At 47.8% G+C, this 14,077-nt stretch overlaps 1 protein-coding gene across 3 annotated transcripts in view; it reads right to left on the bottom strand.

Moving 5' to 3' along the window:
• Positions 1 to 14,077, bottom strand: part of TPH2 (tryptophan hydroxylase 2) — an 83,977-nt gene that overhangs the window by 60,770 nt on the left and 9,130 nt on the right. For all 3 annotated transcript variants that reach the window (XM_044978888.1, XM_044978881.1, XM_044978871.1), the window contains exons 4-5: positions 13,954 to 14,054; positions 1,003 to 1,070 (exon numbers count right to left, since the gene is read on the bottom strand). In XM_044978888.1, coding sequence (XP_044834823.1) covers positions 1,003 to 1,070; positions 13,954 to 14,054 — 169 coding nt within the window. The remainder of the gene's footprint in view (positions 1 to 1,002; positions 1,071 to 13,953; positions 14,055 to 14,077) is intronic.

Below are 14,077 nucleotides of genomic sequence, written 5' to 3'. Positions count from 1 at the left end.
GCATGGAGGCTCGGGGCTTTCCCCCACAGCGGGAGCAGGTGCTTGTGGCTCCGGCCCCATGGATTGGGGGGGCGGGCGCACGGAGGCTCAGAGCTTTCGGCCCACGGTGTGGAGACTTGCCACAGGCTGGACGTTCCCCATCCCAGCTATAAACCCTGAGAGCCTCAAAAACTTCCTGGGTTGCCAAGATCCTGGCTGGGAATGTGGAAGCCCGAGATCCCCATTTTAAGCCTGCCTGCCTGCCTTGGAGCGCTGAAGGCTTCCAGAGTCTGCAGCTCTGAGGCAGCCCCACCATGCCGACTGCTTCAGAGTCAAGGACAACAGGACTTCCAGGCTCCTAGCAGTTCTGGGAGTCCCAGCTGGAACCTCCTGCTGGGGGCCTCAGGGCTTCCAAACTTCCTGCCATGCAGCCTACTTCTGCCCATGGCAGAAGTTCATAGAAATCTAAATGTTTCCATGAAACATTTCATTTTGGACAATTTAGCTTTTTCTGATGAAAAAAATACTTAGTCAAAAAATTCCCAATCTGCTCTAATAGTGCAAACACTTTGTATGATGCTGCCCTCTAGTGGCTGTTCCGGAGGGAGAAAAGGGTTTCCAGCTGTAGTGGGGGAATTCTTCTTTGGCTCAAGTGCTAAAGGTCTGTTCTGGAGTTAATAGACCAAGGTTCTAGGCCAATTATAGGAGGTGTCTGTGTCCATGGCACATGGATTCATTTCATTATAGGATATACAAACATCTGTAAAATAGCTCCTTACATTAAACTAGCCAGGAATACAATGGTGAAAATGTAGCACTTAACCTCTAAACGCCCCACTTGCTTAGAATTATACTGAAAATTATAGGATTTCAAGCTTTTGGTTTGTCATCTGTAACATATATTAAACTGGTCAAAGTTCAATGGCTCACTTGTCTTTTCCAAAACTTCATGCTAACAGAATTAAGTGGAGTGGAATTTTTTTCTAACATAGCAGCACGGAAAAGAAATATACCAGTACTTACTATTTATAACTCATGGCAACATCCACAAAATACTTTCTTCTTTGTCGATATACATTGTCCTTAAATCCCTTAAGAAAGTAAGACAAGATTAATTTATAGCAAAGACAAAGAAAATCAGCTGTAAGAATTTTAAAATAAATCATTTAAGTGTTTACTTAGTGTTTAATTATATTGCTTTCTGATTAACAGCATCTATTTTAATGTGGAGAAAAATAAACTAGTGTCACACTTCCTCCAAAAGGAACATTTCCAGGAGCGGTGCTGTGCACTAGTGTCATCACACAGCCAAAAATATTAAGTATGGGAAAACTGGTTATGACTCAACTTCAGCCCACCCAAACACCTCCATGACCTGGCTGGAGTCTCCCAAGCAGGCAAAAATCTGGGTGCTAGGCTCATGCATCACACTTCTTTCATGGCTTGAAAATTGAAGTGTCTCAGAATTCATGAAGAGTTTGTTTTGAAGATACTACTGTGATGGCCACCATCTTGGCTATCACGCTGGCAACTGAACAAAAAGCCTCCAGAGCTAAAGCATGAGCTGCTACAGCTTGAGCTAAAGTCCTGCAACTGTTTTCAGAGTAGCAACCATGTTAGTCTGTATCCACAAAAAGAACAGGAGTACTTGTGGCACCTTAGAGACTAACACATTTATTTGAGCATAAGCTTCATCGGATGCATGCAGTGGAAAATACAGTAGGAAGAGATTACACACACACACACACACACACACACACACACACACACAGAGAACATGAAACAATGGGTGTTACCATAACTGATCACTCTCGTTAGAGTGGGTAAGGTGAGCTATTACCAGTAGGAGAGAAAAAAAATTGTAGTGGTAAAAATAGTGGTAAAAAGTTTCTCTCTCTCCTGCTGGTAATAGCTCACCTTAACTGATCACTCTCGTTAGAGTGGGTATGGTTTCATGTTCTGTGTGTGTGTGTGTGTGTGTGTGTGTGTGTGTGTGTATATATATATATATATATATATATATATATATCTTCCTACTGTATTTTCCACTGCATGCATCCAGTGAAGTGGGCTGTAGCCCACGAAAGCTTATGCTCAAATAAATTTGTTAGTCTCTAAGGTCTGGTCTACACTAGGAGTTTATGTCGAATTTAGCAGCGTTAATTCGACTTAACCGTGCACCCATCCACACCAGGAAGCTAATTAGTTCGACCTAGAGGGCTCTTTAGTTCGAATTCTGTACTCCTCCCCGACGAGGGGAGTAGCGCCAAATTCGACATGGCTATGTCGAATTAGGCTAGGTGTGGACGGAAATCGACCTTAGTAGCTCCGGGAGCTATCCCACAGTGCACCACTCTGTTGACGCTCTGGACAGCAGTCCGAGCTTGGATGTTCTGACCAGCCACACAGGAAAAGCCCAGGGAAAATTTGAATTCCTTTTCCTGTCTGGCCAGTTTGAATCTGATTTCCTGGTTGGACATCGGGGCGAACTCAGCAGCACCAGCAACGATGCAGAGCTCTCCAGCAGAGGAGTCCATGCAATCTCTGAATAGAAAGAGGGCCCCAGCATGGACTGACCGGGAAGTCTTGGATCTGATCGGTGTGTGGGGCGAGGAGTCTGTGCTTTCGGAGCTGCGCTCCAAAAAACAGAATGCAAAGACCTATGAGAAGGTTTCCAAAGCCATGAGAGACAGAGGATACAGCTGGGATGCAACGCAGTGCCGCGTGAAAATCAAGGACCTGAGACAAGGCTACCAGAAGACCAAAGTGGCAAACGGATGCTCCGGAGCCCAGCCCCAGACATGCCGCTTCTACGAGGCACTGCATGCCATTCTCGGTGGGTCTGCCACAACTGCCCCACCAGTGACCGTGGACTCCGACGATGGGATAGTGTCGACGGCCAGTTCCTCGGCGATGTTCGCAGACGGGGAAGATGAGGAAGGGTTTGTGGAGGACGAGGCAGGCGACAGCGCTTACAACGCTGGTTTCCCTGACAGCCAGGATCTCTTCATCACCCTTACGGAGATCCCCTACCAACCCTCCCCAGCAGTTACCCCGGACCCTGAATCAGGGGAAGGATCAGTCGGTAAGTGCTTTAAACATGTAAACTTTTATTATTAATGTAACAGGAATCTGAACTATGTGAAAAGGAGGTCTATATATATGGGGATAGAACAGAAATCCTCCTGGGAGATCTCCACGAAGCTCTCCTGGAGGTAATCGAAAAGCCTCCGCAGGAGGTTCCTGGGGAGAGCTGCCTTATTGGGTGCTCCGTGGTAGCACACTTTTCCGCGCCAGGCTTTCATGAGGTATTCTGGGAGCATTGCCTCCACGAGCATGGCAGCATAGGCCCCTGGTTTGTGCTGGCTTTCACGCAGCATGCGCTCTCTATCTCCTTCAGTGACCCTTCTCAGGGTGATCTCGCTCGGCGACTCCTGCATCTAATTAGGGAAATTACTGTAATGTTACGCCTGGTCCAAAGTATTTTTAAAAAATCTCCAGACAGACGGCATAGCAGAGACTCAGCACGCTGCTGCGTGACAAGCGTAACGGAAAGCCAAAGAATCAAATGGACGCTCATGGAGGGAGGGAGAGGGGACTGAGGACGCAAGCTATCCCACAGTTCCTGCAGTCTCCAAAAAGTATTTGCATTCTTGGCTGAGCTCCCAATACCTGTACGGTCAAACACATTGTCCGCGGTGGTTCAGGTCATAGCTCGTCAATGTACCCCCACCCCCCACGGAAAAGGAAAAAAAATCGTCTCTTGACTCTTTTAAATGTCACCCTATGTGTACTGAATGCTGCTGGTAGACGCGATGCTGCGGCACTGTACTGTAGCATCCTCCCCGCCCCCCGCCTCATGGGTGGCTGACGGTACAATACGACTGGTATCCGTCCTCATCAGCAGCCTTGTGGCAGATGGTGTAGTGCAGTAGGACTGCTATCCATCCTCGTCATGAGCCCATAAGTAGATGGCCTGCTAACCGTCTTCATCATAGCAACAGGGGGCTGAGCTCCATCAGCCCCCGCCCTTCATGTGTAAAGAAAAGATTCTGTACTGCCTGGACTATCATAGCAGCAGGATGCTGGTCTCCTCTCCCCCACACTGCTTAATGTCCTGTCTGGACTATCATAGCAGCTGGAGGCTGCCTTCCCCTCATTTCATTTCACTAACAAGTCACTGTTTCTTATTCCTGCATTCTTTATTACTTCAGCACACAAATGGGGGGACACTACAATGGTAGCCCAGGAAGGCTGGGGGAGGAGGGAAGCAACAGGTGGGGTTGTTGCAGGGGCACCCCCTGTGAATGGCATGCAGCTCATCATTCCTGCATGATCTGACACGGAGCGGCTGTGCTCTCTAGTTCTCTGATACACTGCAACCCTAGTACACTTGCCCCATATTCTAGGCAGGACTGATTCTCTTGTTAGATACCATAAAGGAGGGATTGACTCGGGGAGTCATTCCCAGTTTTGTCTTTTGTGCCCCCGGCTGATCTCGGCCAGGGGCACCTATGACAGCAGCAGAAGGTGTAGTGCAGTAGGACTGGTAACCGTCATCAAATTGCCAATTTACAGTGGCATGGTAGATGGTACAATATGGCTGATAACCATCTCTGCTGTCATGCAAAAGCAAATGAATGCTGCTGTGTAGCGCTGCTGTATCGCCTCTGTCCGTGGCATCTAGTACACATACGGTGACAGTGACAAAAGGCAAAACAGGCTCCATGGTTGCCATGCTATGGCGTCTGCCAGGGTAATCCAGGGAAAACGGGCTCGAAATGATTGTCTGCCGTTGCTTTCCCAGAGGAAGGAATGACTGACGACATTTACCCAGAACCACCCGCGACAATGATTTTTGACCCATCAGGCACTGGGATCTCAACCCAGAATTCCAAGGGTTGGGGGAGACTGTGATGGGGTGGAACAGGGGCAGAATTTATGCTTTCCGTATTGCCTGTAGCAGGAGTGTGCACGAGACAGGTGCTGTGCATGGTCTTGTTCACAGAGTCAGACTAGACTGTGTTCATTATTCGCAGAAATGTATCTTTGCAAGGAATTCACTCCCTTTTTCCCATCACACAGCTTCGACTGTCTCCAGACCTGCCACAGCATCCCCCTCACAGAGGCTGGCAAAGATTAGGCAGCGAAAGAAAAAGACACGGGACGAGATGTTCGCTGAACTTATGGGCTGCTCCCGAGCCGAGGCGGACCAGCAGAGCCAGTGGAGGGAGACCCTCTCTTTGTACCAGCGCTCACACAGCGAACGGGAGGAGAGGTGGCGTGAGGAAGACAAGCAGGTGACTCAAACGCTGCTTGGACTAATGAGGGAGCAAACGGACACGCTCCGGCGCCTTGTGGATGTTCTGCAGGACCGCAGGCAGGAGGACAGAGCCCCCCTGCAGTGTATCTGCAACCGCCCTCCCCCGCCACAAAGTCCCATACCCCCCTCACCCAAAATAACCAGAAGGAGGGGCGCCAGGGGCCGTGAAAACTGTCACTGCACCCCAGCAGAGTGCTCAAGTACCCAAAAGCTCTCATACCCTAAATTTTAAGAAGTCCTTCCCTTCCTGACTCACCCAAGCCCCAATCCCAGTTTCATCCCCTAACTGTCTAGTTAATTATTAAAAATACTTTGCTGTTAATTACTGTTTCCCTCATGTTTTTTTACAGAAGACTGTGTTTGAAGGGAGGGGTCGAGAAAGGGGTTGGTAATTGCATAGGACAGTCACCTTTACCAGGGTACAGACACGGGGGCAGGATCAGCAGCAGGTCACACACACAGTGCAGTCAGTAGGCACCCTGGTCGGTATGGGAGGTGGTTTCCAGGTTCTGTGTGGGTGGGGGGGTACGTGACTTTGTAGCAGGGGAGGGCGGTTACAGATCGTATGCAGCGGTCCTTGTCCTGGACCACAGAGCCACACAGCAGAGGAATCTGTATCCATCCTCCTCCGCCACAAGGTCACATAGCCCCCGCACACAGAGTCCCAAAAAGGAGGGATGGCAGGTTCCGTTGAAACAACCAGTCCAGCACTGCGGACCGCTCTAGGAGCAGGAGCCTGTCATTCCTCGAGTTTAGAGGCGGTCTTTACATCACCGCACACCCTACCCAGCACAGTCTGCGTCCCAGTTTCAACCCTTTAACGCAAAGTCATTAATAAAGAAACCTTTGTTAAGTAACAATGGAACATGTATTTTATTTTTACACGTGTGTTGGAAGTGGGGGAAACGGGGTGAACGGGGTATGTAACTGCAGAGGATAGTCAACAGTAACTGGGTAAAGAAATAGGGGCAGGTTCAGCTTCTCTGTAAAGAAACTGAACAGTCACAGGTCACGCTGCTCGCTGAAGAACCTAGGTTTCAAAGCCTCCCGGATGCACAGCGCTTCCCGCTGGGCTCTTCTAATCACACGGGTGTCAGGCTGAGCGTAATCAGCAGCCAGGCGATTTGCCTCAACCTCCCATCCCGCCATAAAGGTCTCCCCCTTGCTCTCACAGAGATTGTGGAGCACACAGCAAGCTGCAATAACAATGGGGATATTGGTTTCGCTGAGATCCGAGCCAGTCAGTAAGTTTCACCATCTCCCCTTGAGACGTCTGAAAGCACACTCCACCACCATTCTGCACTTGCTCAGCCGGTAGTTGAAGAGTTCCTTGTCAGTGTCCAAGGCGCCTGTATAGGGCTTCATGAGGCAGGGCATTAGTGGGTAGGCTGGGTCCCCGAGGATCACTGTAGGCATCTCCACATCCCCAACACTTACTTTGTGGTCCGGGAAGAAACTACCTTCCTGCAGGCGTCTAAACAGACCAGAGTTCCTGAAAACACGCGCGTCATGAACCTTGCCCGGCCACCCGACGTTGATGTTGGTAAAACGTCCCCTATGGTGCACCAGTGCTTGCAGCACCATTGAAAAGTAGCCCGATTTCTCAGCAGCTGACTGTGGAAGAGGTGGACGATAAGGTGTGAGGAGTTGACAACGGCCATAACTGCAGCGGGCTCCATGCTCGCAGTGCTGTGGCGTTCGCGCTGTCACTGACCAGAAAAGTGCGCGAACAGATTGCCCGCAGGCGCTTTCAGGGAGGGAGGGCGGGAGTGACGGTTCAATGATGACAGTTACCCAAAACCACCCTCGACACATTTTTTCCCCCAGCAGGCATTGGGGGCTCTACCCAGCATTCCAATGGGCAGCAGGGACTGCGGGAACTGTGGGATAGCTGCCCACAGTGCACTGCTTCCAAAGTCGACGCTGGCCCCGTTAGTGTGGACTCACAAAGTCGAATTAGTGTCCTTAGTGTGGATACACAAATTCGACTTCATAAGGTCGATTCCACAAATTCGACTTAAGTTGAATCGAACTACTCTTGTAGTGTAGACTTACCCTAAGGTGCCACAAGTACTCCAGGCCTGTAACTGTGGCTGTAATGGACTTATTTTCTTTGAGGATCAGCCACAGAGGGAGGTATGTGTAACGTAAACACGTGTGGGCTATACTACTTTCCATTACTCTAAACCATATGCAACATCTCTTCTTTATATACAAAACACTCAGACACACTTCAGTTTTCAGGCTAAGTAGTAAGTGTCAACTTCAAGAGCAAGATTGGAGTGGGTTTAAATTTAATGTCACACAGGCATACCAGCCCAGAAACTATATTTGCACTCGCCCCACTCAACTGGGCAGTAGTGTAACCAGAAAAAAATACCACTCTCCCCCATCACTAGGCATGGACAAAAAACACAAAAATGGTAGGAAAATGGCTGTTGGTCCACACAGATTCAATTAATAGATTTCATAGCCAGAGGGACTATTTGTGATCATCTAGTCTGACCTCCTGTATAGTACAGGCTAGAGAACTTCCCTAAAACAATTTCTATAGCAGAGCTTTTAGAAAAACCTCCAATCTTGATTTTAAAATGGTCAGTGATGCAGAATCCCACTTGACCCTTGGTAAATTGTTCCAATGGTTAATTATCTTCAATAAAAAAAAATTACACCTTATTTCTAGTCTGAATTTGTCTAGCTTCAACTTCCAGTCATTGGATCATGTTATAACTTTCTCTGCTAGACTGAAGAGCCCATTATTGAACATTTGTTCCCATATAGGTAGTTATTGATTGTACTCAGGTCACCTCTGACCCCACCTTTGCTAAGCTAAATAGATTGAGCTCTTTGAATCTATCACTATAAGGTATGCTTTTTAATCCTTTAGATCAATCTCATGGCTCTTCTCTGAACCCTCTCCAGTTTATCAACGTCCTTCTTGAATTGTGGACATCAAAACTGGACACAGTATTCCAGCAGTAGTTGCACCAATTCCAAATATGGAGGTAAAATAACCTCTCTACTCCTACTCAAGATTCCCCTGTTTATGCATACCAGGATCACATTAGCTCTTTTGGCCACAGTGTCACACTGGGAGCTCACAATCAGCTGATTACCTATCATGATCCCCACACCTTTTTCAGAGTCACTGATTCCCAGGATAGAGTTCCCCCTACTGCAAGTATGGCCTGTATTCTTTGTTCCTAGATGCATATAATTACATATTAAAATACATATTGTTTGCTTGCCTAAGCTTCCAGAAAATTTTGGATTTGTAAATATCATGGGGCTCCCAGCTGCAGCTAGTGCACTCAGAGTGGCAAGAAGCAGCCACTATAAAGTGCATGCATGCACACGTGTGTGTACACACACGTACTTCTGGGGGATGTAGGAGAGAAATTAAAAGGGATTGTGAAAGCATTCAAGCCTCCTACTCTCAAGCACAGCCTGAGGCAGCAGAGGCCTTGCAACATCATTCAGATGTTTGGAGGACACATTTTGCCTTTGTTCCACTGGCATGACTTATCTAGCGTACATCTAGAGAGAAAGAACATAAGAACATGGGTAAGGAATGGTGTCCGTAGCCTCTGTTTGTCACAGGGTGGAGATGAATGGCAGGAGAGAGATCACTTATTATATGGAAAATTATGGAAAAGGTTTCATACAGGCATAAAGTTGTTGATCCTTACTGGAGTTACCTTGTCTGTTTAAAACCGTTATGAAGCAAGTGCTGAGTTAATAAGTTGCAGACTTTGGATCAATGGTTAGGGGGATACCTTTTCCCTCTTTTAAGAGAGGCAAATGGTTTTGTAGGCCCAGGTAGAAAGGGACAGATGGCAGTTTGTTGTGACTCAAGAGTGTGTCACATGTAGCAAAATTCTGTTCCTGTTAACTGGTTAACAGGACTGGTCCTAGAGCTCAGAGGATATTTCTACACGGGGGTGGGGAACCTACAGCCCACAAGCTGGATCCGGCCTGCTGCCTGATTTCATCTGGCCTGCAGCAAGTCTCCATGCCACGGGCCAGAAGCCCCAAGGCTTGGCGCCCCTCTATGGGGCTTGAGCCACAAGCACCAGCTTACCCCGCTGGAGGGAGAAGCTAGGGTTTCCAGGCCATTAAAAGTCCAGTTGGCTCTGCGCAGCTCCCGCAAGCAGCTGGCATGTCCCTGCGGCCTCTAGGCACAGGTGCGATCAGGGAACCGCGGCAAATGGGAGCTGCAGAGGCAGCACCTGTGGGTGCGGGCAGTGTGCACCATGCAGAGCCGCCTCGCCACACCTCTGCCTAGGGGCTGCGGGGACATGCTGGCCGCTTCCGGGAGCTGCGCTAAGCCAAGGCAGGCAGGAAGCCTTCCTTAGCCATGCTGAACTGCTGACTGGGAGCTGCCTGAGGTAAGCACCACCCGACTGGAGCCTGCACCCTGAAACCCCTGACCCAGGTTGGAACCCCCTTCCACACCTCCCAGAGCCCTCACCCCCTCCCGCAACCCAACCCCTTGCCCCAGCTCTGAACCTCCTCCTGGAATCTGCACCCCAACCCGCATGCCAACACCCTGCCCCAGACCTGAGCCCGCTCCCACATTCCAAACCCCTTAGCCCCAGCCCAGAGCCCCCTCCTGCACCCAACCCCTCATCCCCAGCTCCACCCGAGCCCACTGTGACGCGTCATTCCATATTCTTTATGAAAATATGCTTTTATGGTTTTACATAACTACGATATACTTTATGCAAGATGGCTCATGTGAGATATCATTGGAAAGGTTGTGATTTACTGAATGCAATTATCCTATTTGTATGCATGTATCATTTCTGTATCTGAAATTAGGAATATTGACTATGTACCTATATTTTGACTATGTTACTTTGTGTGATGCCCCCTGCTAACACTTCAGGTACAACAATGAAAAATCCTGACAGTGCTGATGGCCCATCAGCAAGAGACAATGGACTGTAAAAGAGCTTAGTCTTCCTGTGAACGTGTGGGTCGGCCTGTGAAGAATGGCTACAGAGGCATGTGACCAAGTCACCTGATACTGGAACCCATCTTGAATTCTGTACTTTTCCACAAGAAGCTGGGGTGGGGGTCAAACTATGAAACAAGGGCTCCCGCCTTATGCAAATCCTATTTAAGGGTGGAAAGTGAGGTAATCCAGGTAATCAGTTCTCACCTGCTACCGCACCCAAGATGACTGTTGGAAACAACTAAGACTGAACTGGGGGAAAGAACTGGACCCAGGCTGGAAGGGCGCCTGGCCTGTGAAGAAAATTATTAGAAACACATTTAGGGTGAGAATTTACATGTAACCAGTTTCTTTAGTGCATTAAGCTTAGTTTGCATGCTCTGTTTTATTTTCTTAGTAATCTGCCTTGTTCTGTCCACTACCTCCTTAGCTACTTAAAATACACCTGTTATATACTTAATAAATTTATTTCTACAAATTTATTTCCGATTTATGTGATTTCTAACTTGGGGGGCATACACTCCTCCACATTGAGGGAAGAGGCAGATTTCATATAATTTTGAGTTTGTACTCCAAGGGAGGGGGACCTCTGCATGCTGTGGCAAGGCCCTTAAGCCGAGCCTTCTCAGAGCGGATCTTTGTCTTTCTGTGCAGCTGGCTGGGGCCCTGCCTGTGTGCTTGTCTGGGGAGCCTAGCCCAGCAAGACCAGGTAAAAGGGGGCCCAGGCTGGCAGAATAATCTGCCTCAGTGGCGTCCCAGCACATGAGGTGACATCACAGGGAGTCCAACCTGTCACACCCGCATCCCCAGCTGAAGCCCTCACCCCTACCCCATAACCCCCTCCCAAACCCTGAACCCACTTCTGCCCCCACCCTGGAGCCTAGGGGAAGACCTGAGCTTCCCCCTCCCCTCCCGGGGTTGTGTGGCCTGAGACTGATTTTTCTGTGGGTCAGTGGCCCCTGCTAGAAAAAAGGTTCCCCATCCCTGTCCTTACATGACAGTGTAAGCTTAGCGGTAGTAGAATTTGAATGAGCAGATCCAGGGTTTATGGGGCATGTGCAGAAATTTAACTGACTCCCCACCTCCTCCCAGCTCTGGTAGAAGCTCACTCTTCCCTCCCTGCCTCTCTGCCCCCTGCCCTGGCTCCTGCTCCAGCAGGAGCTTACTCTTCCCTCCGTCCCTCCCCCGCACCCCAGTAGGAGCTCATTCTCCTCCCCAGGTGGCAGGGAGAGTGAGCTCCTCCTAGCCCGTGGCCCCAGGGCTGGAGGAGTTCTGTGCCCCCAACAATTATTGGGGAGGCCCATGCCCCTACTTGCCCCACCACATTCTGCAGACCCCTACTGGGTTTGTGAACCTAGTGCCTACACTCATTTGTAACCCCAGGTTAAGAATTTTTGAATTTTGGATCCCAATCTGGGGTTCCAGCATCTACACTGCATTAGGCAGGTCCAAGTCCCACTACCCATAGTCAAGACTTGCCCGTGCTCTCCCAAAATGTGGCCGGTTCTACCCCTTTGTTCATGGTGCAGTGTGGGAAAACTTGACTGTCCACTGAACTTGACTATCAGAGGACAAAGAAAGTCAGTCCATTGGATTGTGGGATACTTTTGGTGGACTCCCATGCACGAGTCCAGGGGGCGAGTCCAGTGTCTTGACTTGACTTGACTCAGGCTCAAACCCTCCACTCCCATGTGGTCCTGGGACACTAGGTCCAAGCGCTGGGTGAGCATGATGTGTGTGCAGACAGAAGTGGGATTAGACTTGAGCCTGAGTTCAAACCCTGGTCTTACTGCAGTGTAGACATACCCACGGTGGCCTTGTGCTGCCCCTGCATGGGGGTAGTTCTCCATGGCCCTTTATGACTCCTGTATGTCCCCTATACACTCCAGAGAGGGGTCAGAGAAGGGACCAGAAATAGTCTATTGGTGTCCAACAGTAGGTTTTTTTTCCATTTCTAAGTCCTAGGTTTCTGTGTAGGATCACAAATGTGGTGTAAATTATGTCCAAGTTTTCTAAAGTGTAACACATACTCTGCTTTCATGTCATGCAAATGTTTTTTTCATTATCTATAAAACTAAGATGATCTGCAGAAACCTGCCTTATGTATTCAGTGTAGACACCAGCTCAAAATATAGAACAATATTAAGTTGATGATTGTGATGGGCCACGTGAGGCTAAAATGCTTCTATCTGAAGCAAAGTTACTGTTAGTGGCTGAAAGTATTCTGCAGATTTGAGAGTTTCCGAAGATGCAGGACTTTTACCCTCATCCATGATAAAGAAGTGCACAGAATGACTCAGGATTTTGGGGTGTGCTCCCCCTTGGGGAATGATCCAATACAGCAGCCTTCAGCTATTGTGAACTACATAAATGTAAATTAAACCAGGTGTCAAGCGTTCCTAGGGACTGATACAGAAACCAGTGGTCAGCAAGGCACAGGGAAGCCCTAGTAATGCCTGGCCATTCCTCAGCCTCGTCCACAACATAGGTAATAGGGAGGGGCTGACACAGCAGTTGATGTGCTGGCTCTATACCCTTATAAGATCCCCTATCTGAGGTGATCCTCCCTACAGTACAGGGCCACTTCGCACCAGAAGTGCAAAGCAAAGCAGCCTCAATACAGGGGAGAATCCACGACAAGTCTATAACATGACTGTGAACTACAGGGAGTAACATGTGAAACAGTAATTTTTCCAATGAGTGTTATACCTTACAGGATGTTTACCACCACCACCCCCAGTTACTAAATTCAAATGCTCTAGATAGCCCCTCTCCCCATTCTGAAAACCAAAATAGAAGCCAGCCATCCAAAACAGGTGTGGAAAGTTTTTTATTGTTTCCATTCACTTTGATGATTGCCCCTCTATTACAGCAGCGAAAATGCAGATGATATAAACAGAGGAGTTTCTTCTAGCAGCCTATCATTATAGTTCATTCTTAAGGTCTCTTAGGTTAGGCATATGCTGAAGAAAACCATGAAAACAAATAATTACTAAGGACTCATAGTCCTTAGCTTTAGATTTGGAATATCTAGACATTACCAAGGTACGAAATAGGGACTTATACACTGGCACTGATTTCAGAAAGCAAAATAAGAAACGTATCCATGCACTGTATTCATACTGAGATTGGAGTGTATTGTGCTATTGTACCTTGTAACTATCCCCTAGTTTGAGGGCGAGCATTCTTTCAAATGCTTTGTTCTCCTACACCCACATTAAATAAAAATTCATATCAATGTCCATATTCTTTGATTTGTGGCAGAACCTAGGTTTACAATAACCCAAACTGTTTAGAATATCAAAGTTTTTATCCTGCATCTATTTTAAAAAACACAAATGCAGTGTATAAATGGGGATCAAAAGTGATTTTGGAGTGCCTCAGTTTTTGAGTCTCCCAACTTGAGAAACTGAATGAATGCATTCAATGACACCCTTTAAAGGGACCTGATTTTCGTAAAGTGCTGGTCACTCACCTACTGAAAATTAGGTCCCTTTAAGGTGCCAAAAAAAAGAGGCCCCCCAATATTGCTAATCAATTTTGAAAATCTTTGCCATAGTGCTTATAACTCGACTGGTTAAACAATATGAATAATTATCTATAAAATTATTTTTAAATTCTGTTGTGGATAACAAATTGCCCTGCAACTAGGATTTAAAATTCAAATAAGATAATGACTTTATTTCACACTTACTGGGTGATCTGCATCCAGCTCAGAGCCATACATTAGAACTCTCTGCGAACATTTGTCTAATTCAGCAATCTTCCTGGGGAACCAAGGGACACAATCAAGTTCTGTGGAAGATAGAGTGGAAACT

The sequence above is a fragment of the Mauremys mutica genome, chromosome 1, assembly GCF_020497125.1.
Source record: "Mauremys mutica isolate MM-2020 ecotype Southern chromosome 1, ASM2049712v1, whole genome shotgun sequence".
Classification (NCBI taxonomy): Eukaryota; Metazoa; Chordata; order Testudines; family Geoemydidae; genus Mauremys; species Mauremys mutica.
The sequence above is the reverse complement of the archived record's forward strand: the minus strand, read 5'-3'. Positions and strand labels throughout refer to the sequence as shown.